Source organism: Cololabis saira, chromosome 1 (genome assembly GCF_033807715.1).
Source record: "Cololabis saira isolate AMF1-May2022 chromosome 1, fColSai1.1, whole genome shotgun sequence".
Taxonomy (NCBI): Eukaryota; Metazoa; Chordata; class Actinopteri; order Beloniformes; family Belonidae; genus Cololabis; species Cololabis saira.
The window spans coordinates 47,976,948-48,002,892 of NC_084587.1; the positions used below are offsets into that span (position 1 = coordinate 47,976,948).

General features: G+C 40.4%; 1 protein-coding gene across 2 annotated transcripts; it reads left to right on the forward strand.

Moving 5' to 3' along the window:
• Positions 1-672: 672 nt before the first annotated feature.
• On the forward strand, positions 673-24,245 carry cabp2a (calcium binding protein 2a). 2 transcript variants are annotated; one of them, XM_061724870.1, is made up of 7 exons: positions 673-813; positions 1,160-1,342; positions 20,202-20,232; positions 22,699-22,833; positions 23,161-23,270; positions 23,359-23,506; positions 23,749-24,235. In XM_061724870.1, the coding sequence occupies exons 1-7, from the start codon at positions 754-756 to the stop codon at positions 23,772-23,774; spliced, it is 693 nt and encodes a 230-aa protein (XP_061580854.1). In that variant the 5' UTR covers positions 673-753; the 3' UTR covers positions 23,775-24,235. The 2 variants fall into 2 exon arrangements, with proteins under 2 accessions (XP_061580854.1, XP_061580844.1); XM_061724860.1 differs by lacking the exons at positions 673-813; positions 1,160-1,342 and adding exons at positions 15,369-15,715; positions 15,945-16,166 and having other exon boundaries at positions 23,749-24,245.
• The last annotated feature ends 1,700 nt before the right edge of the window (positions 24,246-25,945 follow it).

The following is a 25,945-nucleotide window of genomic DNA, read 5'->3' on the forward strand; positions in this document are numbered from 1 at the left end:
GCTCATCTGACCTTCTTTGTCGATTTTTTACGGCCTTTTCTGGTGAAAATATTCCCTTAATCTCCATTCAGTTACTGATGCAATCTTTAATTTTTCTACTGACAACCATTCCTGCCTCGTTGAGGATCACAGTTTCAGAGCATCAGACGGTGCTGACTATCACTACTGCAGACGTATTGTGTGCATGTGTATTTGTTTGCATATAGTTAATGCACAGTCCCATATGGAGGGCACCTTGAACAATAGGAAGCTCTATAAAGTGCAGAGGATTGAGGACAAATCAACATTAGCAACTGAGCAGACGAGCTCAGGGAGCCAGTGAGGAAATAAAAACAGGATTACTGGAGATGTTACAAATGTGGACAGAAATAGAATCAGCCATAATACATCAACTGTAACTGACACACTTCTGCAAAATAAGTATTTCATCACCAACATTTTATCTGCTCAAGTAAAGCAGACATTTATCAACATAAGACTAAGGAGTCTAAATGTTTAAATAAACAGATTCATCCCGGCAATAGTTAAGATAAGCAAGAGGAAAAGTAAACTCAAAACAGACAAAGCGAGTGATGAATCCAGAGAGAGAGAGAGAGAGAGAGATGAGAGAAGGAGGAGCGATAGCAGTGAGAGATATGACTCTGATTATGAACTGGTGTCAGTTGCCGTAGAGACGGATAAAGAGGAGGAGAGGATAAGACCGAAACACAGAGTGGAAGAGGACGTCTTTGTGAGTGCCAGCTGGACAGAAGCATGACTGACATGAAAACAGTGCCGTCTGTGGACCTGCCAGAGGGGAAGTTAGCGAAGAAGGTCAGTGGATGCCGGTGCCCAAACATGCAACCCGCTCGGTTTTGCCACTGAGACAGAGCTCCACGTGGTTCGCTGTGGCAGCACGGGTCTCTCCTCCTGAGCTCAGGCTCTTACTCAAGTTCTCCCAAACTTTCACTTTGATTTATTGCTTCATTTCTGCTCATTAAAAACATCCTCATTTAGGAAGAGGGTGGACAGTATATTGTATTTTAATGTTTTTGAGCTCAAACATGATGAATTTACAGAACTGCTGCAGTCGTTTTTTACACACAAACAAATCCAGTCTGTCATTTCTTCATTATTCAACACTTGCTGAATACTTCTCTGTTTGTCCTCAACCGTCCAGGGTTCCATCAAGAAGAAGATGGAGTCGATAAGACGATGGAGCTCAGCGAGTATCAAGAGGCCACCGAAGGCCAAAGCCAAGGCCTTGAGTCTGTCCTCTCCTGTAGGAGACCCTGAAGACATGTGGCTGCAGGAGGCAGACAAGGGCAAGCTGCGTCCCATTGTTGATTCAGTCTTTGGACAGGTAGGACAATGAAGATTGTTGCATGCTTGGCTGATGTACCGCAGAATGTTGAATACGGCCTAAAGAGTCCAGCACTCTGCTAATGTGTAGGCCCTTGTGATGGTTTATATTTGTTAGTATCCCGTGACAACGTCCAGACAGATGATGCGTCTAAAAATGCTTGTAAAACTGGATTTCAAATGTAATTTTTACACTCTGAGCTCAGCATCAAGGAGTCACTCTGGGTTCAACTTCTTTTTACTTGTATATGTCATCAAAAATACTGGTGGAAGGTTTTGTGATGCATTTGGATGGAAACCCATTTCACGACTGTTTATGAACGTAGATTCAGCAGGTGATGATGCTGGTAGTTAGATGCCAACTTCATTAAAATTGTAGATAAACTGCAATACCAACACTTTCCCTTAAAATAAATTGCGAAAGAAGTACTGACTTGAAGCCTGACTAGAAAGTGATGTGTTTTATGATAACTGAAGTCATCCATCAGGAGGTGATGGAGACCATTTCTCCTAAACAGTGAAATATGGTTTAGGCTAAGCTTGAGGTTTAGGAGGAACATGAATCTGAGTTGTTGGGGCTGTTGATTACTGGTTAGTAGTTGGATGGAATTGTCCCCTTCTGGGGATCTTTGTTACCAGGACCATCCAGTCCTGAGTTATCCTCTCTGGGTGAACGGGAGAACGAGAGGCAGAGCCTGCAGAAACTAAACTCCTCTTTTGTGGAATCAGCTCCAAGTCAGTGTTCAGGAAGCAGACACCCCCTCTTCCTTTACGATTAGGCTTAAAACATTTCTGTCAGAGATAACTTTATGAGGACCTGTGCATATTCTTGTCGAATGTCTTTAATAATATCGGTCTTTTGTGTGGTGGAGGCTGACAGCAGCTCTCCGTGAGTCTGGCTCCGCTGGGGACTTGTTTTCAGTCCTGTTAACATGGTTTTCCATTGTCAGCTCGAGCTTGAGGTGGGGGATAGCACCAAGAATCACTGTAATCTCCTTGGCTAGAATGTTGTCATGAATTGCCACTACATTAAATTTGAATTTTGGTCTCAATTGGACTGAATGGGGTTATGAATTAGGATGAATCGGATCATGAGCTATAATAAACTGGACTCAATTTAAAGATAATTTGGATTTAACTGATGATATTTTGCTCCGTTAACTTTGAATGCTGTGTTTTGTAAAGTGCTCAGCCGTTCACTACGGTTAACCGGGAGAAGTAAATACAACGATAATGTTTCATTTTTACTCAGTTCATCGCAGGCTTTTCAGTAAACTAACTGAAACTTTAATTTTATTGATTTCACTGTGCAAGATGCACGTTAGTGCACGTAAGTGTAAGTTTCTTTGAACAGAAAAAAGACAGTGAGAAACTGCTCTTCACTGTGAAAAAAATGTTTTTAAGACTGTACATATGTTTGACAAGCGGCCAGCTGTGTCATTAAGATTGGACTCAACTTGAACTCAATCCTGATTTTTCTTTAATGCGCTGCTCTTGAGTCAGACTGGAACTCTGGGGACTCCAGACTGGACATGAAGTTTGGTGACACGACTACTGCACTGATTTCTTACTTTGGGGTATTGTAACGACGTGATTTTTCAGCGGGAGTAGCTACACGTCTTGCAGCTGCAGTTCACACTCACCCCCATGTTTCCTCACGTTTGATATCAGTCAAGTTAATCTGGTCGGTATCTGAGCTGGGATGGCTGGGAAGTGTTTATTTTTGTATGATTTCCTTATGCCACCAATGAAATGCTGTCAATCAAAACGAGGGAGGGGGGGGGGCAATTCTTGGTCCCTGAGGGCCAACCCCCCCCCCCTCTGGTCGAGACAATTTTCATCCAGAGAGCAGGAAGGCTCTACCTTTTTAATTAGGCTTAGCCTAAAGATAGGGCTTGTTATGGTACTACAAGTCTAGGCTGCTGTGGGATCTCCCATGATGCACTGGGCCTTTTCCTCACTTCTTGACACTCCATTTAAGCACACACCATCGCTGTTGTCATTAATGTTTACGTGTTGCATGAACGGGCTGAGTCTAGTATCACTGTGCTACTCTGGCACTGAGCACACTGTAGTGCACTTTCTCAGCAGGGCGACTAAAGCTTTGAGTATTTTTTCGGTGCGCTCCAGTGCCTCAGCTATGGAGATATTTGTTTTGCTTCTTTTTTTTGTATTTCTTAGGAAGTTATCTCTTTACTGCTCATTTCTGTTTCTGTGATAGCTACCCTAATTCTTTTTTGTGTCCTTGATCTTGACACCAGCCTTCTTCATGCTCAACTAGATACCAAGCAGCTTTTAGGCTTATTGCTGCTGTGGTGCACATTAGTTATTTTGGTCTCTGTAATGTTCCAGAGGTATTGTACGGAGCACTGGAGGGACATATTCTAGCGACTGTAAGAAGCTGTTGTTGGGCACTCACTCTACGCCAGGGGTTGGCAGTTCCAGTCTTCATGGGCCAGCATCCCATGTCCCGTCATGTTTTATGTTTGCCTGCATCAACACGCCTGATTCAAATTGATTGTCATCATCAGCTTGTTATCAAGGTCTGCACAAATATGGTAATGACAATCTGTTGTATTGGGGTGTCAGGAAGCAGAGAAACTTCTAAAAGATGCAGAACAGTGGCCCTTGAGGACTGGAATTTCCCACCCCTGCTTTAGGCAATCTATACGATGGCCAAGCCCGACTGACTCCTAAAGACTTATTCGTTTGACCGGTCTGAGTGTTTCAGTCGATGAAGCAGAGCATCATTCCTGATCTGTGGCACTGTTGGAACAGAATCAGAGGTTGATCTTGGTCTGAAGTATCCATAGCTCCCACTATCAAGTCGTAGTAGTACATATGTAGGCATATATATTTGTGTCCTTTTTTCTGCAGTCAAGGAAATCTTACTTGAATAATGACTGAGAATTTTGTGAGGTGAATTGGGTGTAGTTAATGTTGGACATGAAAAATCCGTCTCGGAAAGTGAAAAAGGTTACAGCATTACGGAAGGGCCTGACCAATGGTCATCTCAGGTAATCTTTCCAAATGTCACTTTTGGACATTTGTTGTTGCATCGTGCAACCAAAAAACATTAATCAAAGGTCCACCGAGAAGAAATGAACATTTTGTTTCTCTGTCCTCCATTTTCTGTGTGTACAGAGGCCATTGTTCAGATTATTCATCCATACAGTCAGCAACAGATGGACTGAATAATGAGAAAGTGAAGGAAAGCGCTGCTGGGATGAGGGAGGCTGGACAAATGCCATAAAGAAAGAGAGAAAGAGATTGATTCTGCTATAAAGGCAGATTAGAGCTTAGATAAGTGTGTACTTATGCTGCACAGGAAAGGTTTGACCTTTGAGGAACAAGATGAGGTTTTGTATAATCTCAACTCTGACAAGCTGTCTGACTGATTTTTCTAGCAAATACAGAAAATCACGTTTACTTTTCTGTTTAATGTTATATGATTCAAGCTATGGATTGCTTTTCTTTGCTTTGCTTGTATGAAAACCCATTAATTAAATTTGATACAACATCCACAGCGGCAAGAAAGCATGTGAACCCTTTAGAACGGTATACTTATAGTAAAATGGTATTGGGAAATCAAATGTAATTTCTACCTAGAAAAGACAGACAAACATCAAATGTAAGACATGGAAAGTAAAGGGGTTATAATTCTTTTTTTTTTTAAATGAACACATTAAAATAACCAAGTCTAACTACAAGAGAACAAAAATATATATCTTCAGTCAAATAAGCTAAAAATATATTGTTCTACTTTTGTTAAAATTCACAAAATCAGTTTGTGGCATTGGTGTGAAAAAAATATATAAATAAAACAAATAAGAGCAGATTTTATAGACTATAAATAGATTTAAAAGTGGGTTAGTTGATTTACCATTATGCCTGTGATGCTGAGCAGCAAGATTTGTGTCCTCTACTCGTGGATATTTAGATACAGAACGTGCAGATCTGAATCTTTTATGACGTCCTATCCCTTCATCCCATTGTTTCAACAGAATCTCTAATCCACATGACTCTAGTGATCTCAAGGGCAGCTCAAAGCTACATTTTACATCACATGTAAATGCATCAATGAAATCTGGACAGGTGCAAAATGTATCATCCTCCTTGTGTACGAGCAGTAAAACGTGTGACAATCCAGAATACTATTGTTGCAATCTAACATATGATGTCACATTGAAAGGAACCACTGGTGTCAGTTCAGCCCCTCAGAAAATAAGTTAAATATTCCATGAATCCTGTCAAAATGGTCTTATTTTGAGCAAAAATATCTCTGTCACAAGATAAGAAAAATCTTCTTAACTAGAATTCTTAAAACTAGTAAAATAGTTTCAGTCTTCTAATTTTCTTGAAACAAGGCTATTTAACTTTCTTAAAAATTAGTTTTTGCAGTGTATGTGATCAAATGTACTTTACCTTGTAGAAAAATTTCTTCTTGCTCTTTTTTTCCTGAACATTTTCATTTGATTTTTTATCTTATGCAGTTATAGAAACTTTGTGAAAGCAGCTTATTAATATATCAATCTCTGAAATAGAAGATGTTCACACATTTACTCTAAATTAAGAAATTCTTGCTTCTAACCAGCAATAGTGGTGCTTTATCAGTTTTTTTCTAAATTCTTCCACCAACAGCTGTTAGCTGCTATCTTTTCATGTGCTTTCTAATTTTCATGTGCCTGAAAGTGAAAGTAATAGCATATACGAATACTGTTTTTGTGAGAAGATCCTAATGAGAATTTAAACTGATCCAAAAGAACATTTGGTCATTTTTAGCACCATGATTCTCTCCAAAGGTGTGTAGGTTAAGTTACTTATACGAGAATGCCTTAAGGTTTATACTTGCTTGATCTTTTGGTCGGATAAAGGTATTTCCAGTTGTTGCACAAGGCAACCAGGAAAAGCTCTGAAGCTACATGAATCCTTGAATCCTTGAATGGACAGATGGGCTTGATGCAAGTGCTTTTTTGGTTCTAGATCAGACTTGCAGAACATTTGAGAGGAGCTTGGGCCATTCCTCTTTCCAGAACTGTTACAGGTCAGATTCATTAGTAGGATGTCTGGTGTGAGCAGCCCTCTTGAAGTTATTCCACAGCATCTCCTTGAGGTTAAGATGGATTTCTCTTTGAGGTTTCTCTATGGTAGAGTTGCTTCTACAAAGCTTCAGCTGGTGGACAGCCACCCTCACAGATTCATTTCCCCCTCCATGATAACAGGTGATCAATGTCCTGGGGCAGCACAGCAAACCCAAATCATGATTCCCCTTCCACCGTACTTCCCCACCAGGATCATGTTTTGAGCTTGGTGAACTAGTCCCCTTTTCACCTCAAGGACTTGGAGGAGGTATTCTTCCTGGACAATGAAACTTTTCTTTGCCATAGTGTTTTTAGGCAAACTTCGGGGAGAACAAGGTGGTTTGGAAAGCAGCAGCTCTCAATGCAGTGATCTGCCATGGACACCTGGGGCCTCATTTATAAAGCTTGCTTGCGCACAAAACAGGGCTGAAAGATGCGCAAGCCACCTTCTACGCAAAGGTTGGGATTTAAAAAGAAAAAACTAACCGAAAAATCTGCGTATCCCTACGCCAACCCCGACCCTCCCGTAGGAACATACTTAAGACATGGGGAACTGGCGACGCAGGCGGTGAGGTGGTGAAATGAATGAGGAGGAGGCGGTAGGGGGGCTCCCATCCCGTCTTCGCACAGAGTGTCTTGATGATTTGACAGGCTGAGCCTACCGTTAGTTCTTAAACTGTAAAAAGTGGGGGGGCAAAAACATGAGTTTGAAAAGTGGGGGGGGGGGGGGGGGGGGGGCATGCCCCCCCTGTTCCCAGTGGAAATTGCGCCCTAGCGTTTTATTTTCACTCGATTTATTTAATACTATTTATATACTATTTATACTTTTACTGTGACCACCAAATAATGTAGTTTTCCTGGCCTCATCCACAACATCTCGTTCCCACTTCCCAGTCTCCGTGAAATGTAGTGGCACGGTGGCTCGACACGTCTCATCATGCGTCTCATTCATCCTGACGTCCAAACAGGCTGCAGGAAGCCGCTGCGCATGCTCAGCAGGCTTATTCATATGCAAATACTACTTTGCATGGCCCATTTATTGTAAAAAGTGGGCGTGTAGAGGGCGGGATATGAGCCGAATTCCGCTGCGCAACGTTCCAGCTGGACTGTGATTTATAAAGCGAACATTGCGTGCAAGTGTGCGTGCACATGGTTTTATAAATCCGGATTTTTTTTTGCGCCCGCCATTTTCGGCTTTTGGCTTTACGTGCACTTTTAGTATGAATCCTGCGCACTCTTTTATAAATGAGGCCCCTGGACTGGTGAAGAATTTTTGCTTGTTTGCTTGCGTCATGAGCGGAGAACTTTGCCTGGTCCAGTGATGTTTTTGAGTTGCTCACACCCGACTGTTGGGGCTCAGATCTCATTTTATAGCAAATTGATGCAGAAAACCATTTCAGAGTCCCAAAATTTTCACATACTTTCCTGCTGCTCTAGAAAAGAGTCTCAAACATTGATGGTTGTGAATGGTTGGTTCAGAGTCGACAGACAAAGAATGAATGTAGGGTGAGCTCTTTATGTTACTATTGAACTATTGACGTTTATTGAATGCTCAATTCATATATACATTTCTTTAAACTGTTATTATACCCTTCTTTCATGCCTTGGGTTTGTGGTTATTACCTTTCAGGAATCTTTAGCTTAACTGTTTTTCCTTGTTGCATTTGATTCCTTTGAGGATTCCCGTGACCTGAACGACTGAGCGTCTACATCAGCTTAATACAATTTTAATAAATACTGGTGAATACTCAACATAATGATCTCTGTTGTTTGTGGGATTTAGTTTTTTTACATGGTTTCATTTGTGAATCATTTATTTGCCTGACACGAACTGAATTACAAATTGTGTCATAAATCTATGTATGTCAACATGCAAATGCAAATCTCAGCCAACGCGACCTACAGCGTAGTTATTAGCGTAGTTGACATGCAAAATCCTGACTTTTGGAAGCAGTCCATCGTGTCACTTGTCGTCCCAGGGCTGGATTTTCTGTTGGCCGGTGTCATATCCATGTTTTTCAAGCATCTGGTATCTCTATTAATGTTGAGGGATGGAGTAGGAATTCTCACCCAGCTGTTTTGTTTTGGGTTTTAAGGCTAAAAAAGCTGTTTGACTGTTTATTCGGGATGTTTTCTCTTCCTATGATTGAGCAAAACAACATATCTTTCTCTCTTTGTGTTAAAGTGTTTTACTCTCCAACTCTGAATTGTACAAGGTTGTACTACAATTGTACTTCACATAGTGAAGTCAACGTTACAGTTAATCTGACACATTCTGTTTATGTTCATTAAATATGAAAATGAAAGCAATGCCAGGAAAAGCCCTTTACAAGACTGAGGCCTTCATTTTTCATCAATCTGCCGGGTGTCCAGATGGATCAGTGCTCTGAGCACAAACCATTATATAACTGAGACACTTTGGATTCAAATCCTCTGCTGCTTGTCATCTCATCATTCATCCACCTCTCTGTCCTTTAAGAAAATTCTCAGTGAGAAAGAAATTTGTTATTTTTTTCTTTTTTTCCCCCCAATATTCACAGGGAGTTGAGAGAAACTGTCGGTCTTAAAGTTTTTCTCCCACTAGGGGAGTTTTTACCTACCATTGTTTATGTTATGCTTATGTAATAATTGCTCGGGCGTTCATGTTCTGGGTCTCTGGAAAGATCCTAGAGACAACTTCTATTGTAATAGACGCTACAGTATATAAATAAAGTTGAATTGAATTGTTGGAATAATTTACCCAAAATGCTTCAATGCTACTTTCACATGTAGCATCTCTATACACACACCCAGCTGCACCTGTACCATCTACATATCACGCAAACATTTTAATCACTCGTCTTTCACGATGGTGCGTGGTCCTCCACAGGACGTCACAAGACTCCCATCTGGTGGTCATGCATGAGTATTACACATCAGCGCCTGCTCATTTTCCCCGGAACCTAAGCTTTGCTGCCCTCTGCTGGTGAAAAAGCAATAGTGCTCCTTTGAAAAAGCTGCCAATGAATTAATCGTGGGAAATCCGTGGAATCAGAAATGCCACATTAAATAGAAACTGAGTGGGGATTTGATTTTTTAGACTTAATGCAAGTGTATCAAAGTCATTTAGAAAAAATAGCACTTTCCCCATGTGTCAAAATGAAGTACTCTATTTTTATTTTTGAAAGTACTGAAAAGGAGTTTCTGTATGTATGTATATATATATATATATATATATATATATATATATATATATATATATATATATATATATATATATATATATATATATATATATATATATATATATATATATATATATATATATATATATATAAAAATGAAAGTGTTTCTGAGATAGTGCCTCGGTGATCCTCACAGTGTGGCGTTTGCATGTTCTCCTCGGTGGTTGGTGAATCTAAATTGGCCCTACGAGTGAATGTGTGTGGCGCTGTGATGGACTAGTTAATGCTAATCGGGTTCACATATTTGATTACAAACTGTCCTGGTCTCAATCGTTTGATTTTACACCAATAACAACTCTGAGTGGGGTGAATTTTTTCACACCATGCCAGGAGAATTTATATAGAGCAATGAATACACTTCTAATATGATTGACTGACAGTTTCTCAGCCAATGGCTAGCCGTTACTATTTACATCATTGTTGGCTGAATGGCTAATATGTTTGTAATTTTTTTACTTTGTTAAACGGTACAGTCCGCTGTAAATGTCTGACGGCAGCTCTGTAGATATTTCGATGGGGTTCGGCTAAAGGACCTGGGAACTCCTGATCGACGTAAGGCAGGTGTGTTCACATCAGCTTCTCAACATGGCAGTGAAAAACAGGCTTCACAAACCAGTTGGTCACGTGACCTACTGCTTCATCAGTTGTTTTAGACAGTCTGTTTCTCACGCAAAGAGCAGAACAACTCACTTTGTTCACCATTCTGACTGGAATAGGAATTTAATTTTGCTTTTTCTTTTCTGTATTTTGGAGGCGGCTCCTGTTCTAGCTGGTGCCTGCTGCTTTACCTGCTGCTCCTGAACTATTCAAAATTCCCATCAATTATGAAAATAAATTAAAGTTATAGATTAATTTATTCTCAGATTTAAAACATGGGTTTTAAAGGTTTCTGCACATTGTAAAAATAGAAGACCATCCATCCATTTTCTGCCGCTTATCCGGAACCGGGTCGCGGGGGCAGCAGTCTCAGCAGAGATGCCCAGACTTCCTTCACCCCAGACACTTCCTCCAGCTCTTCCGAGGGGAGTCCAAGGCGTTCCCAGGCCAGCCGAGAGACATAGAGCCTGATTTACTAAAGGTTTGCGTGCGTAAAAACCTGTGCAAACTTGACAGCACCCGCAAACCAATGTGCGAGCTGATCTACTAACAGCGTGCAAAGAGGACTGTGTCTCTGAAATCCGCAGAATAGCGCACGCAATCCATTTAGTACTTTTGCCCTGATGAATAATCAATATGGGGCGTACCCGGCAGAAATCCTAAATACTGGGAGGGGAAAATGCAAATATCTCCATTTACCACGCGCAATGAGATTTACCAAGCCTGAAAGTAATTGCGCGTATTGTGATTGCGTCTGTATTTAATACGTTTGAAAGGAAGGTGCTAATCTGCTGCTGCTGTTATTGTGGCAAGGAGGCGACATCCAAAATCAAAGAATACGCAGAGAGAGAGTCTTTATTCTGCTGCATGCTATTTTAAAAATGGTTGCACAAGTTTTATTAAAGGCCACTTTTTCTTTAGTTCTTCGCCTTATATCTTGCCACCTTCTTTTAATGTGCCCCCTTCCACTCGCCCACAAGCAGGCCAAGCCTTTGTGCCAAAATTTGTATTTTATTGATTACTTATCTTATTGAACGTGAAACCATCCTTCGTAAATTACATTTAAAAAATACATTTACAAAAAAAACAATTTTTTTTGTTATATTTGCGCGCCCTGCTTTGCTCCGAGTCAGCGCCCACTCGCCGCCGACTCTGCTCCACCTGCGCGGACTCTGCGCCGAGTCTGCGCCACCCCGTTCTATGTGAAAAAGGCTTAACTCAGAGGGGGAACACTGAGTCTCTTTGTAGACATTTTGTTCACATTTTCACTGTCAACTGCGGATTCTGGTGTTTTCCTCTTTGCAGCAAGTTTAAACAAATCCTCCTCCATTACACTATCGTCCTCTCCATCCAACACAGACTCAGCCATCCCGGTGGCAGTCTGTCCAGTCAGCCCCTTCAACAGAGCCTGACTTCCAGACTCTGCCATCTAGCTCTGTACACCGGTCGCTTCGCTCTGCACAAAAACCTGCGCCCCACTTTGCGCTTCACCCTGCGCCCCGCCCGGCGCAGCAGAGCCGGCTGTCAGCTCTGACAGCCGGCTCTGCTGCCTGTCGTTCCCCCACTCTGTCGGGGCATGAACGGATCAACTTGATATATTGAAAACATGTATGTGACCTCGTTGTGTGTTACGAGTAAAACGTTTTCAGTCAAAGTAAAATGTGCGCTTCCTTGCATTATTTACATCTAAGTGATTTTATTTCTCCACATGTTTTAGACAGATTATTAATAGGAAAGCAGTGAGAATGCACTTTTTTCCTTAAAATGCTGTCCTACAGGACTGATTTTGTGCCCGCCCTAATAAGCCTCGTGCCCCCTCTGAATATTTGCTCTGGCACCGACCCTGTCTCTAACTCCAACTTGTCAAATTTCATTTTGCGCTTGCGACTATCCTGCTTTCCATCCACTCTCCATGGCGCAAAGTTTGCGCTCGCAAACCATAAGACACGCAACAGCTCATTTAAATACTGAGGTTTGCACCTGTTATCAATTGCGCACGCAATCTTAGTTGATCACCCGCAAACCACACGCAAACAGCACGCGCAAACTTTTTCAGTGCACACGCAATTTAGAACTCTTTATTTAGGATCTTAGTAAATCGGGCCCATAGTCTCTCCATCGTGTCCTGGGTCTTCCCCGGGGTCTCCTCCCGGAGGGACATGCCTGGAACACCTCCCTAGGGAGGCGTCCAGGAGGATCCGATACAGATGCCCAAGCCACCTCAGCTGACTCCTCTCAATGTGAAGGAGCAGCGGCTCGACTCCGAGCTCCTCCCGGGTGACCGAACTCCTCACCCTATCTCTAAGGGAGCGTCCAGCCACCCTGCGGAGGAAACTCGGCCGCTTGTATCCGCAATCTTGTCCTTTCGGTCACTACCCAAAGTTCATGCCCATAGGTGAGGGTAGGGGCGTAGATTGACCGGTAAATCGAGAGCTTCGCCTTTCGACTCAGCTCCCTCTTTACCACGACGGTCCAGTACATCGACCGCATTACTGCGGACGCTGCACCGATCCGTCTGTCAATCTCACAGTCCATCGTTCCCCCACTCGTGAACAAGATCCCGAGATACTTGAACTCCTCCACCTGAGGCAGGACTTCTCCACCCACCCGGAGAAGGCATGCCACCCTTTCCCGATGGAGAACCATGGCCTCGGTCTTGGAGGTGCTGATTCTCATCCCTGCCGCGTCGCACTCGGCTTCAACCCCCCCAGCACATGCTGGAGGTCCCGGTTCGATGAAGCCAACAGGACAACATAATCTGCAAAAAGCAGAGACGAAATCCTGTGGTTCCCAAACCGGATCCCCTCCGGCCCCTGGCTGCGCCTAGAAATCCTGTCCATAAAAATGATGAACAGGACCGGTGACAAACGGCAGCCCTGTCGGAGTCCAACATGCACCGGGAACAAGTCTGATCTACTGCCGGCAATCCGAACCAGACTCCTGCTCCGATCATACAGAGACCGGACAGCCCTTAATAGAGGGCCCCGGACTCCATACTCACTGAGCACCCCCCACAGAATGGCACGAGCCAGCTCTACACCCTCCGCAGGGTGCTGGAGGGTTCATGGGAATTTGCTCAACCCGTCTACATGTGCTTTGTGGATCTGGAGAAGGCATTTGACCATGTCCCTTGTGCCATTCTCAAATAGAAGACCATACAATGCATTAAGGTTGTAAATAGGGGTGTCAAATTAGCGCGTTAGCGAGATTAATTAATTACAGGCATATTTAGCGCATTTAGTTTTTTTAGTTGTTTAATCTATTTTTGAATCCCCAATTTTATTGTGAAATCTGTGTTTGTCCGGTGGGCTTCTTGTGCTTGAGTTGTGGGTGGAAAACAATGGTCAATTCCACCTTGAAGTGGACATTGATTGGCTGTCACTGTGTTTGGGCGTGTTTAGCTATGCTGGTAGACTCCCATTGTAGCTGGACAGGTGAGGGGGAGTAGCGGAGAAGAGAGGTGAAAATGGAGGAGCATGTGAAAGTTGTCGGTCCAGTGAATAGGGAGTTAACATTTCTAAAATGCCCGACAGCACCTTTGATAAAGGTAGAATACTACGTGTTCTTTGTGGAAAGGGCATTGCTCACCACCGAAGCAGCTCAAGTTTAGCCACATAAACGCAAAGCACCCGGTCGCAAGTGCAGCCACATATAACGTTAGCAGCAACGACGTTACCACAGCAACGCTCTTCCCCAAACTAGACTAGGCAACTCTGCAACAGAGAGGCTGGCGAATGTTCTTGCCAAGTGGATGTGAATGGCTAGGACTGCATCTGTTCAAGTCTGTTAAAAAAATACTTTATAAAGCCACTTTTTTTGTTATATATTAACATTTTGATATGCCACAATAATGTAATGAATTTAAAGGAAAACACCTCAATTTGAAGACTTTTTTCAGCAATTTTTAGGTGAGATTAAAAAAAGAGATTGATTACAGATCTTAATGAATTAATCGCCAACAATGTTTTTATCGCTTGATAGCACTAGTTGTAATATATGAGAATGACAGGCTTTTTTTGTGTGTAAAATCTACATCTACACATCTATACATGTTTGGAGGCAGGAGTGGATTTTGTTTATCCCTATTTGAAGGTTAGAACTACTAACATTTTCCCAAATACAGAAAAACGTTTCATTCGGATGGTTTATCCCAACCTATCCTCATCAGCAGCCCAAACTCATTAATCATGACAGTTGGAAAACCTATTTATTTTCCCTCTTCCTTGTTCATTTTCTTCTGATCTTTTTTCCTGATGGATCTTCTTCATCTGGATTTGGCCTCTTTCTCTGAGCATCATGTGGGCTTTGGAAAACTGCTCCCATATGTAAAAAATTATAAGATTATCACCGTTACACATCATAACCGATGTTGTGCCACAATCACAAGTAGAAATCTTTTAAGCAGCACAACATCCAAGCCAGCACTGGACATGTTAAAGACATTTAAAAAAAAGAAGTGTTTTAACAGGAAAAAGATCAGTAGGAAATCACAAGTTATTCAAAATAAGAACACAACTTAACCATAGCTCCTCCACTGCAGTCACTTCAGACGATAAAAAGTTTGCTCTGAAGCAAAGAAAGTTTTCATGTCTCTTAAAACAGGAGTGACTAATTTCAATATTCTTCATCTTTTTCTTCCACTTAGAGCCCCATTACTCCCCTCGCCCGTCAACATAGCTCTTTCACACTAATCTGAAATTCTACGGATTAAACAGGCCGCCAACTCTCCATCCATAATTCTACCATCCCCTCCCCCTTTCCCGCTCTGTGAAACACACAAACACCCACGTAAACCTCCAGAGGTCTGCCAGACTAGTCATTTTGAGACCATAAGTATGATGTTTGAAGGTTTGAGAGGCAGCGAGGGGAAGGTGGGTGGGTCCAAATTCAGGAAATCACTTGTGACTAGAGGGGCCGACAGATAAACAAGAAACTAGTGTGTGTGTGTGTGTCTGTCTCTCTGCATGAGAGAGAGGAAGGGCCAGAGTGAGAGAGAAAATGATAGAGCCCTTCAATCAGAGCCAGAGCCTGGCAGCAGCAAGTTGTTTCAATCCAGATATGACCCAGCCCAACCCGTGGATCTGCACCACCCTGCTGCTGTTCTATACCATCCCACCCAAGACAGCCCGGGAGTTCAGCATCTGATGTGGCATGACGCACCTGCCCTACCCTTCTGTGGACTGCCAGGATCTGCAACTGCCGTACATGTAGAGGAGTCGCTTTTAAGAGTTGTGCAAGTGGACTTTTGCTTTTGCTTCTCTGAGTGTTGAGAGCCACTGGGGAGCACTGGATCTGGCATGGATTTGGGAGTTTTATGTGACGTTTCAGTTTGAGACAAGGGAGAATAAAGAGGAAAGGAGGAGGAGGAAGGAACCTAGGGGAAGCGTTGGGGACACCAAGGAGTAAAGGGAGGAGGGCAGGGAGATGGGAAACATCAACAAAGCTTCTAAAAAGAGCAGGAAAGGGACAAAGGTAAGGAAACTTCTTCCTAACGAGAAAACGCAGATTTATCAAAGTGAGCTTGAATTTAAAAATCAATTTAAGCTTTTCAAAATTGTCTCCAGTTTTGATAAATAATTTAAAATTTGACTTTTGACTCCCTTAAGAGGACAATAATGTAGGAGTTATGCAATGGTCTTTTAGTCAGTGGAATGAACATGAAAACCCTGTTTGATAATCCGGCCGGTTCCTCTCGTCTAAGGGGACGTCACCCACAGAGAGAAGCGGTGCCCCACTGGCTGGCGCCATGTTGGGGTCCCTGGGTGGTGCAGGGGAGGTGGACACAGATGAGGAGGAGGAAGGAGGGAGTGAGCGAGTGTTCGAAGAGCCCTTCTGCGCTCTGGTACAGAACTGCAACGTGCTGCACAACATAGTGGGGCCTGCTTGTATCTTCCTCAGGCAAGGCTTCGCACAAAGCCAACTTGTACGTATGACATTCACTTACACACACAATTAATACTGTTTAGCCAAAACTGTCATTGCTTGAACATGCAACAATCCATTTTCGGCGTGAACCTGCGGTCCCGAGGTATGTGGAAGTCAAAGTCATGAACTGAACCCATTAGGACAAGTCATCTCCATCAATACCATCTTCTTCCAAACCCCGAGTTGCCCCTAATGTATGTCTTACACATACTCGAGTTGAGGGGGGATGAGGGGGGATGGCATCCCCCCCCTGAAATAAAAACGGTCAAAATCATCCCCCCTGTAAAACTGCCATCCCTCCTTTCCATCCCTTATGTCATTTCATCAATTAATGTGGTTTTACTGCTATTTCAACATTTAAAGTCATGACCAGAAAAATAACTTATTTGACAATTTTCACCTGTTTCAAGTAAACTTTCACTTGAAATAAGTAGAAAAATCTGCCAGTGGGACAAGATTTATCTTCTTATTACAAGCAAAGAAATCTTGTTTCACTGGCAGATTTTTCTACTTATTTTAAGTGAAAATCTACGTGAAACAGGTGAAAATTGTTGTTTTTTCCAGTGATGAGTCTGGTTTTAAGTATTGAGTAATGAGATTTTTTTTTATTAAAATGAGACATTTTAACTAGAAATAAGACAAATATTCTTGTTAAGATTGTGAGTTTTTGCAGTGATCCATTTTACTTATCCTGTGAAGGACAGAGTCATATTGATAAGTTCAGAAAATTGTTTTTTATTGTTGTGTTTTGATGTATTTGATGTAAGCCCAGTGGATATTTAAAGCTTACAGAAGGCTGCATTTAACTGCTGCTATGTCATTCCTGCAGTATTTCTGCAGCTGTTTTGGTCACTGCTATTATTTGTAATATATTATATTATTTGTAATCAGCACAAATTATCTGTCCCCATATGATAAAATCCACCATCCCCCCTGATTCTTTTTTACAACTCGAGTACTGGTCTTACAGATGACCTTTGCTCTTTCATTGACCTGATGGTGCTCGAGATCTCATTTTAAATCCAGATTTAAGTCTTACATAAAGAGATGAAAGTGATCAATATCAATCATTTCCAGATTGTTTAGCCAGTTGAAAAAACCTTTAGAGCAGAGGTTGAGAAAAGGAGTGTTTACGATGCAACATGGCCCAGAGATACCCACTGGGCCTGAACTGGTTCTGGAGAACACGTACAAATAAAGCATGAGTGAATGGACCGTAAATATGTTTGATGTAACTTCATAGGGAAATATATTCTTTTACGGTATTTTGAGGTTGACACTGACGGGTTTGGTAATATTTTGAAGGGCTATCACTGCTTCTCTTTGGCTCAGAGTTTCAGTGATGTGACAGTTCTTCACACTGTAAAACTTTGAAGCCAGTACGATCCAAGTCTTTGACATGAACAGTGTTTGTTGGACTTTTTATTTCAATTCAGTCACACTTGACCGAGCAGTCCATTTTCAAAGCTGAAGGAATTGCAGAAACACTGGAAAATGCAATTAATCAAATGAAAACTGAAGATGCTTAATTAACAAGAAGACATACTGGACTATACTAGACTCCATTTAAGCATCATTTATTAGGCTTACATAGGCTTACTCTCTTATTGGCGCTGACAGGCTGGAGGTCGGGGAGGAGGAAGGCTTTTTTAACTGCAGCAAAGAGCTTGGCGAGTGAGATATCTAAAGGTATCTGAGAGACAAGTACCTCTTACTTCTTATGTAGCTCTTAGAGTGAGATGAAGAAGCTGGAAAAAAAACATACAGAAGGATGAAGGCAAGCACACACACTGGAGAGATGGTCTGCCTGAATTAACTCCATTAATCTCTAGTATGAGCAAAAGGAAACCTGCAATGTTGTATGGTTTAGAGACTATGGCCCTGAGGAATAGACAGGAATATAGCGGATGTTAAGGTTAATGTTCAGGTTTTCTTTGGGAATGACGAGGATGGATAGGATAAGGAATGAAGGACAGTTCATGTTCGATGTGAATATAGCCTATATATATATATATATATATATATATATATATATATATATATTTATATATATATATATATATATATATTTATATATATATATATATATATATATATATATATATATATATATATATATATATATATATATATATATATATAAAATATACATATATAGGCTATATTCATATATATATATATATATATATATATATATATATATATATATATATATATATATATATATATATATATATATATATATATATATATATATATATATATATATATATATATATATATATATATATATATATATATATATATATACATATATATATATATATGTGTGTGTGTGTGTGTGTGTGTGTATATATATGTGTATAAATGAGCCAGGAAACTTCTGAAGAGCTCAGGTAGAACTCCACTAGTCCTCATTTTGCTGATTGATTCAGGCGTAATTTCAGCTCTGGTAGTCCTAGTTTAGGATGGTGCTTTGGTAGCACCCCCTGAGATGAAAAAGAATGAACAGATTTAATCTGTAATGCCATATTATTAAGCATCACAGGTTAGCATGAACTAAGCTAAGCTAAAAAAGAGGGAAGTGAAGGAAGATCCTGTATAACAATCAACTATTATGTATTTGTGCGCTATTTCTCCATTTTTTGTCAAATACCTAAAAAATGGAAATTCCCATCACCTTCAACATTTTTTATTTGGCCTTAGCAGCAAGATGCAAAACAAAAAGTTGAATGCATTGTTTCACTGTTACTAAACCAACTTGCTGCCACCCAAAGGCACAGTTGTGAAGTCATTTATGCAACATACTTTTCAAAACACTGCAGTTCTGACCTTGTAGGATCAACTACTGATGCTAAACTCATGGAAGTAGGTAAGGTACGGGAATCCTTGACACAGCAACGATTGGTCCAGGAGATTGATAGGTTAAGACTGATGGCCTTTCCTCAGATATTAATCTCTCGTCATACTGCTTACCCATTAAAGAAACAAACACAGAGCTTTGGACCAAATCCCTTTAAGCACAAATGTTTTGGTTTCAGTGTGCACACTTATCTACCTGGCAATCTTTTCGGCCTGTGGCAAAACATATCTCAGCTCCAAACACTTCTTCTGTTTAATCACAAAGTGGTCAGAAGTTTGAGAACAAGTGATGAAGAAGGGAAGACTAAGAATAGTTTCCTCTGTAGCTGATGTAAATCTGACCGCTGGGATAATAAAAAGTACCAAGCTGAAGTGTTTCCTGTGTGTTGTTTCATCCTGTACAGGTGTTAATGTCTTCTAAAACAACAGCCGACCCCACTGGAGTGCAGATGCAGACAAAAATCAGCTGCAGATAGGGAAATGATAAACCGATAAGCCTTCATGATTTGTAATACAATTTGCAGCTGTAATCTCCCTGCCACTGCAGTCATCCCTGCAGCCACTAATCCTGGCCTGTATTATTCCTGCTGCTGATGTCACCGCCTCGCAGAACATGCAGACTTATCCCAGAGTCACCTTTCATCCACTCTTGCATACTCAACATCCAGTTCAACCAGCCAGTTCAACATCAACTAAAGTTGCATTTTATTCCTCAGAGTTAGATCATCAGTGATTTCAGGCCATAACTAAACATGCGGGTTTAGATATCTAAAAAGTGCCACTGAATTTTTCAAGGAGCAACACGTGTGAGAGTAAACATCACCAGTGGAACATGCCGAAGACGATCCTGCAGCTTTGCGTCTTCCTGAGACGTTTTTCCTATGATTCCTTTGGGAAATTTTCCTATTTGACTTTTTTGGAAAGAAGTATTGTCTGCCAACTTAAAAAAAAGGCTCAGTCAGATCAGAATAATCCTTTAATAGAATTTGTGCTCAAGAGGATGAGCATGAAATAAAAAATGCTGGACAGTAAAGAGAGCAGAAACGGAGAGGAATCACAAGAAGCTGAAATCTTCCCAGCAGTTTTGTTACTGTGACTGAAATGGAACAAGAGACTGAACATGAAAGTGACTGACTTCTCATTTCTCTTCATTTATGCACTGTTTCCTTAGGACAGAGATCTACGACCAGAAGAAATGGAAGGTACAGAGATATCAAAAGCTTATTCCAAATCATCCCTCAATCCCTTGATCCGTTTCTCTTCTTCTTCCTGAATTGTTCTCCTTTCAATCCTCCTGTTTGACTGTGAAAATGTTGTCCTTACCGTGCAGAATTGAAATGTTTTAAGTATCCCTGGCTTTGCCCAGTTTTTTTTATTTTTTAACTTCAGCTGTTTAAAATCAAAGTGAAAGATTATTTTTCAGAGTCTAAGCACTCCTATAACCCCCACTGACCTAGTCTGATTTACTTTGTCTCTGCCTATTCACAGAAAAAAAGTCATTTTCAAACTGAACCCGGAATAATTATGATATGGTCAATTAAAAAAAAAGAAATAAAAACAATCCCAACAAGATATTAAAAATTAAAAGGAAAGCAAACACATTTGGCATCTGTGATGGAGAAGAGTAACCATGGGAACAGATGTAATAACTCATTTAAAAGGAGTGTTTTTCATTTTTAAAATGGATCCTCGAACAATCAAAACTAAAAGAAAATAAAGAAAAAAAGATGAAATCTTAATGAAAAATGCATCTTTGATGCCTAAAAGACTCTGCAGATCCATGAAACGACTGGAGGACCGGGGCGCCAGTCTTCCAAAAGATTTTCCGTCATAGCGAAGTTTAGGTTTAGGACTTTAGTCCTGATCTCCCTCAGATGTTCATCTTGGGTGTGATCTCGTCATGACACAGGTCTCAGGATAGAGGACAGAGTCTAGTTTGGACCAAATCATTCCCAACCAAGACAAAAATATTTTATCAATGAATGACTGTAATCCCTTGCAATGACTTCATATTGATTAGGATTGACTCTTTAATCATAGAAGATAAAGCAGAAGAACTATACTGTAAAATGTCCCCACATCTTGACAGAGCTGCAGCTTCACTGAGGGAATAAAGGTTGTTCCTCTTATATCTTACCCGTCTGCATCTAGAAAACCACTTCCTGATATTTGTAAATGAGCTACATCCAATGAATGAACATCTTTTAGTGACTGACTTTCTGAGGGTCAGAAAACCCCAAATGAATTGACAAATGTATAAAATCCATAGTACAATACTTGCAATGAAATGAAAATATACAGTGATGAGGACACTGGAACGGTCAAAAAATCAATAAATGACGGATGATCGTAGAAATGATTTGGTAGACAAGCGTATCAATGCAAAACTGGGTTTTTGGGGAGCAAAAATGAACAGAAGATCTCTGCTTTTAGAACAAATGTGTGAAAAATTAAACAGAAAAGTTTAAAAACATAGAAAGCAATCACCAAAAAAAAGATATTGGAGTTTCACAATTTACTTCCACAGTGCATGATATCATTAAACCATGAAAAGAATCTTGAGAAATGTCAGTACTGATCCTTCAGTACTCCCCTCAGATCTATAACTGGCAATCATCAATAGCTGATATAAGTACAAATGTAAGGAATTTCTGTGTCAACCACTGCAAAGTGGAGCAACTGAAAACAAAAAGGGAGATTATTTCCACTCTGAACATCTCTGGACTCTGAGGCATCTGAGATGAACCATCACCCGGTGATGTTTGTGTAAAGTCCATCATCATCAGATGAATCAGTATTCCAGATCCGCTTTGGAAGAAACAGGCACTGTATGATCCAAGTTAGAGCTGAAAGGGACCATCCAGACTTTAGTAACATCCTCTATGCATCGGTGCCCTTGACAAAGCTCATTTATGCTTCTGTGATGGCAAACATTAATGCAAAAAATACTTTTTCTTTTTTTCTTTTAAGAACATCAATGCGTTTTTCATTAAGACAAAAATCCTGTTCTGCTACATTCCTGATGGAGAACATGTGCAGAATGAATGTGGAACAATGATAACCTCAAACTGATGATCCCCTTACAGTAATTCATGCTTACAGGAAGAATTGGACAAGATAACAGTAAAACTCTTTGTTATTCTCAATCCCAAAAGTGATGTGAGAGGTGACATACAAAGAGACTGAAACTCCTCTAAACCAACTGTTTTTGAATTTGTTGCACGTCTGAAATCCAAATATTGATGTATATTAACAAATGAAATGAAATTGTTGGGAAAGGTACAAAATAACTTCATGCTGGCTGCCAAGAAAATAGATGTCAAAGCGATTATGAAAACCAGTTTGTTTTGCTCTTTTTTTCTATATTGTAAATTACTGTAATTTTTTTTATAAAAGCCTCCTCCTAACGTGGGTAATGTGCAAATGATAGTTGCAGCCTTTTTTTCAAAATGGTGTCATAGGAAAACATTAACTCATTAGGTTAAAGTCACTGAGTGAATAATTTGAACACTTTCCCAGTTTTCAAATAAGACCTCAACATTTATTCAGGGATCCAATTTAGGCCCACTGATGTTGTAAGCTGAAAGCAACACAGAACATGGGCCCCTTTATCATGACAGCAAGAGTCCTCTCACACACTTCATTCTCCATCCATTCCTTCCTCGCAGAGCTGCGCGAGGCCTTCAGGGAGTTTGACAAAGACAAAGACGGCTTCATCACTTGTAAGGACCTGGGCGAGTGCATGAGGACTATGGGATACATGCCAACAGAGATGGAACTCATAGAGCTCAGCCAGCAGATCTGTGAGTCCCCCCCCCCCCCCCCCACACACACACACACCCATGAGTCACACTGATGGGGCAGTGTAGTAAGACATACTGTAATGGAGTAGTTGTGGTTCCATCCTCCCTACATTTCGTATGAAATATCATGAATGATGTTTTGTTCTTCAGTTTGCATAGGTAGAACATGGTATGGCCCTGCACGAGGGTGGGTTGATGAGCATTTTACTCCAGCAAAAAGTGTAACACATCACTTTATGCATAAATAATCAATGTGGGTGTGAATTGTCTCAGAACCAAACAATATAGGAAAAAAAATCTTTCTGTGCTTGCTTATTTGTTGTGTAGGTGGTGGCAGAGTGGATTTTGAGGACTTTGTGGAATTGATGGGTCCCAAAATGCTTGCTGAGACTGCCGACATGATTGGAGTCAAGGAGTTAAGGGATGCCTTCAGAGAGGTTTGAAATTTCACAAAAACCATATTTGCTTTAATGGTTTTGAGATGCACACTCATTTTCTTATTACCCTAACTGCTCTGCCTCCCAGTTTGATTCTGACGGCGATGGTCAGATTAGTCTCGGCGAGCTGAGGGAAGCCATGAAGAAGCTGATGGGACAGCAGCTCAACCAACGAGAGATAGACGAGATCCTGCGAGACGTGGACCTCAACGGAGACGGACAGGTGGACTTCGAAGGTGGGCAATAGTCTCAGTTAGAAAGCTGTAGGGAAAAAGATGATAATGGAGGGAATAAAATAAAGACAAGTGTCGGAATTTGTTAGTTACTCAACAGTGAAGGCACTTTGGTAGGTTCAGGCAGCATCCAGGGCTGTAGAAAATTCAGACTTCCCGTTTAGTGGTAGGAAGCTCAGGACATAAGAGATGGTGAAAAATCCTCCCTGATCCATGAACAACCTTTGTTTTCCTTCTTTACACAGAGTTTGTGCGGATGATGTCTCGCTGACTCTTCCTCACGCCTCAATCTCCTGCATTAACTCCAACATGGACCTGACTCTGCACTTTTAACTGTCTTCTGATGTGCAGAAACTACTTGGTGTCTGTAATTTTTCAGTTACTTCCATTACCTCTCAACTAAAGAATCCTTTTAATGTTTTACTGTTGTATAAATGTCATGTGGGGATGGGGGACTGTAGAATAATGTCTTCAATGTTATGGGCTCTTTAAAAGGTTTCATATCTGTAAATATGTAGAAGAATGTTTAAAAGACTGATTAAATTGAATCAAACCTAATACCAGGAAATCATGTTTTATTTTATTTTTACATTTGTGATAATCAATACTGTAAATCTTTAGACTACATTTTAGGTTAACTCTGAAGCTTTATGTAACGGAAATATCCAAATATTTAACTTTAAAATGTTCAACTTGAATGTACATGTTGAATGTGTCACATACTGTACAGTAGCAGGAAAGGCTATCTGAACCCCTTAGAATTTTATTTGCCATAAAATTGGATGTGATCTTCATCTAAATCACAATAACAGGTACACACATTGTGTGTTTAAGATGATAACACACAAATAATAATTTTCAGGTCCTGGGTCTGGCTGGACCACCACAATTTCTGAAGCCATTCTGTCATGGATTTACTTCCCTTCTAACGATCATTGTCCTTCCAACGTCTGGCAAGCTGCAACCGGTGACATCTTTTTCTTGATTTTCTTGATTTTTTCTTGATCTTGATTCCCCTTGATTCTCCTTGATGGCAAGTGGTCCAGGCCTTTAGGTATCAAAGTAAGCCCAAACCATGCAGATCCCTCCAACACACTTCTCAGCTGGGATGATGTTTATGATCTCTGTAAAGCTGAGATATTTTCTGCACCACAACTAGTGCTAAGTATCCTTCCTTCCTTCCTTCCTGAACTGAACTGAACTAACCAGTTTGTATGATTTGTATGTTAAACACAGACTGACTACTCTTAATTCAGAGGTGTCTTCAGTATTCACATTCATTACTCAGGTAGAAGTATAGATACTAGAGTTTAAAAATACTCCTGACGAAGTTGAAGTATCAACTCAAGTTTTTTACTCAAGTAAAAGTATAAAAGTACTGGTCAAAACTACTTAAAGTATAAAAGTAAAAGTAATGTAAGGAGGAAAAAAGCCATTAAGGACAAAAGCCAATGAAAATGAATGCATCTTAGTATAATGCAAATATATTAAAGAACCATATATGTGTACTATTGAGCATGAACATGTGTTTCAGAGAGCAGGAGATATGATGACTAGTTGCCTATAAGTATTGTAATGGTGCAAAAAGTCAAACTTCAGAGGCATGTTATCATTTATCCTAACCTTTATTGGAATGTACATCCAAGTTTAGTTGCAGGAATCTGAGGGAACGGATGTAAGAACAAAACTGGACAAGAACATCTGAAACAACCACAACCAAATTCACTCTATCCGGATGGAGCAATTTAACTGGATAGTTTTTTTTAAAGGCCGAAATGAAATAGAGTAACGAGGCTGTTTTTAAAATGTAAGGAGTAAAAAGTACAGATAATTGCGTAAAAAATGTAAGGAGTAAAAGTAAAAAGTCGTCTGAAAAATGATTACTCCAGTGAAGTATAGATAACCAAAATTTCTACTTAAGTAAGGTAACGAAGTATTTGTACTTTGTTACTTGACACCTCTGTCTTAATTGCATCTCTTCTCTTTTTTGTGAGACATGGCTCACATCAGAAGATGGCTCATATTAACAGCAAAATTGGATAAAATTTAAAAACTCAAAAACTTTTGAAAAAAAAAACATTTGAAAATGTCCTTATTTAAACTCCAGGTGTGAAAGTACTTGCTCCAATCAGCAGTTGTCAAAGTTATCAATCAATTGGTTCACTAACTTTTCCCTTCAGTACCAATTCGATAGGTGTGTTTGAGAAATTATGAGAAAATTATAATTGGTTTTGTGTTACTGGCTATTACTAAGTCTATTGTGTTTGACTATTATTAGATTTAGATGAATCTCAAATCACATTTTATGGCAAATTAATGTAGAGAACTAGCAAAATCCACTGGGTTTACAGTATTTACATTTCCTTACCACTGTACTAGTACAGACAGAAAGAGGGAGGGTTTTCTTAACAGATCACGTCTTTATTTTTACATGGTCACACC

Excerpts from the sequence above, each read along its gene's own strand:
- cabp2a (XM_061724860.1), top strand. The coding sequence starts at position 15,668 with ATGGGAAACATCAACAAAGCTTCTAAAAAGAGCAGGAAAGGGACAAAG. Across the intron at positions 15,716-15,944 it reads AGAGCAGGAAAGGGACAAAG|GGGACGTCACCCACAGAGAG; the intron begins GTAAGGAAACTT and ends CTCTCGTCTAAG. Across the intron at positions 16,167-20,201 it reads GCTTCGCACAAAGCCAACTT|GACAGAGATCTACGACCAGA; the intron begins GTACGTATGACA and ends CTGTTTCCTTAG.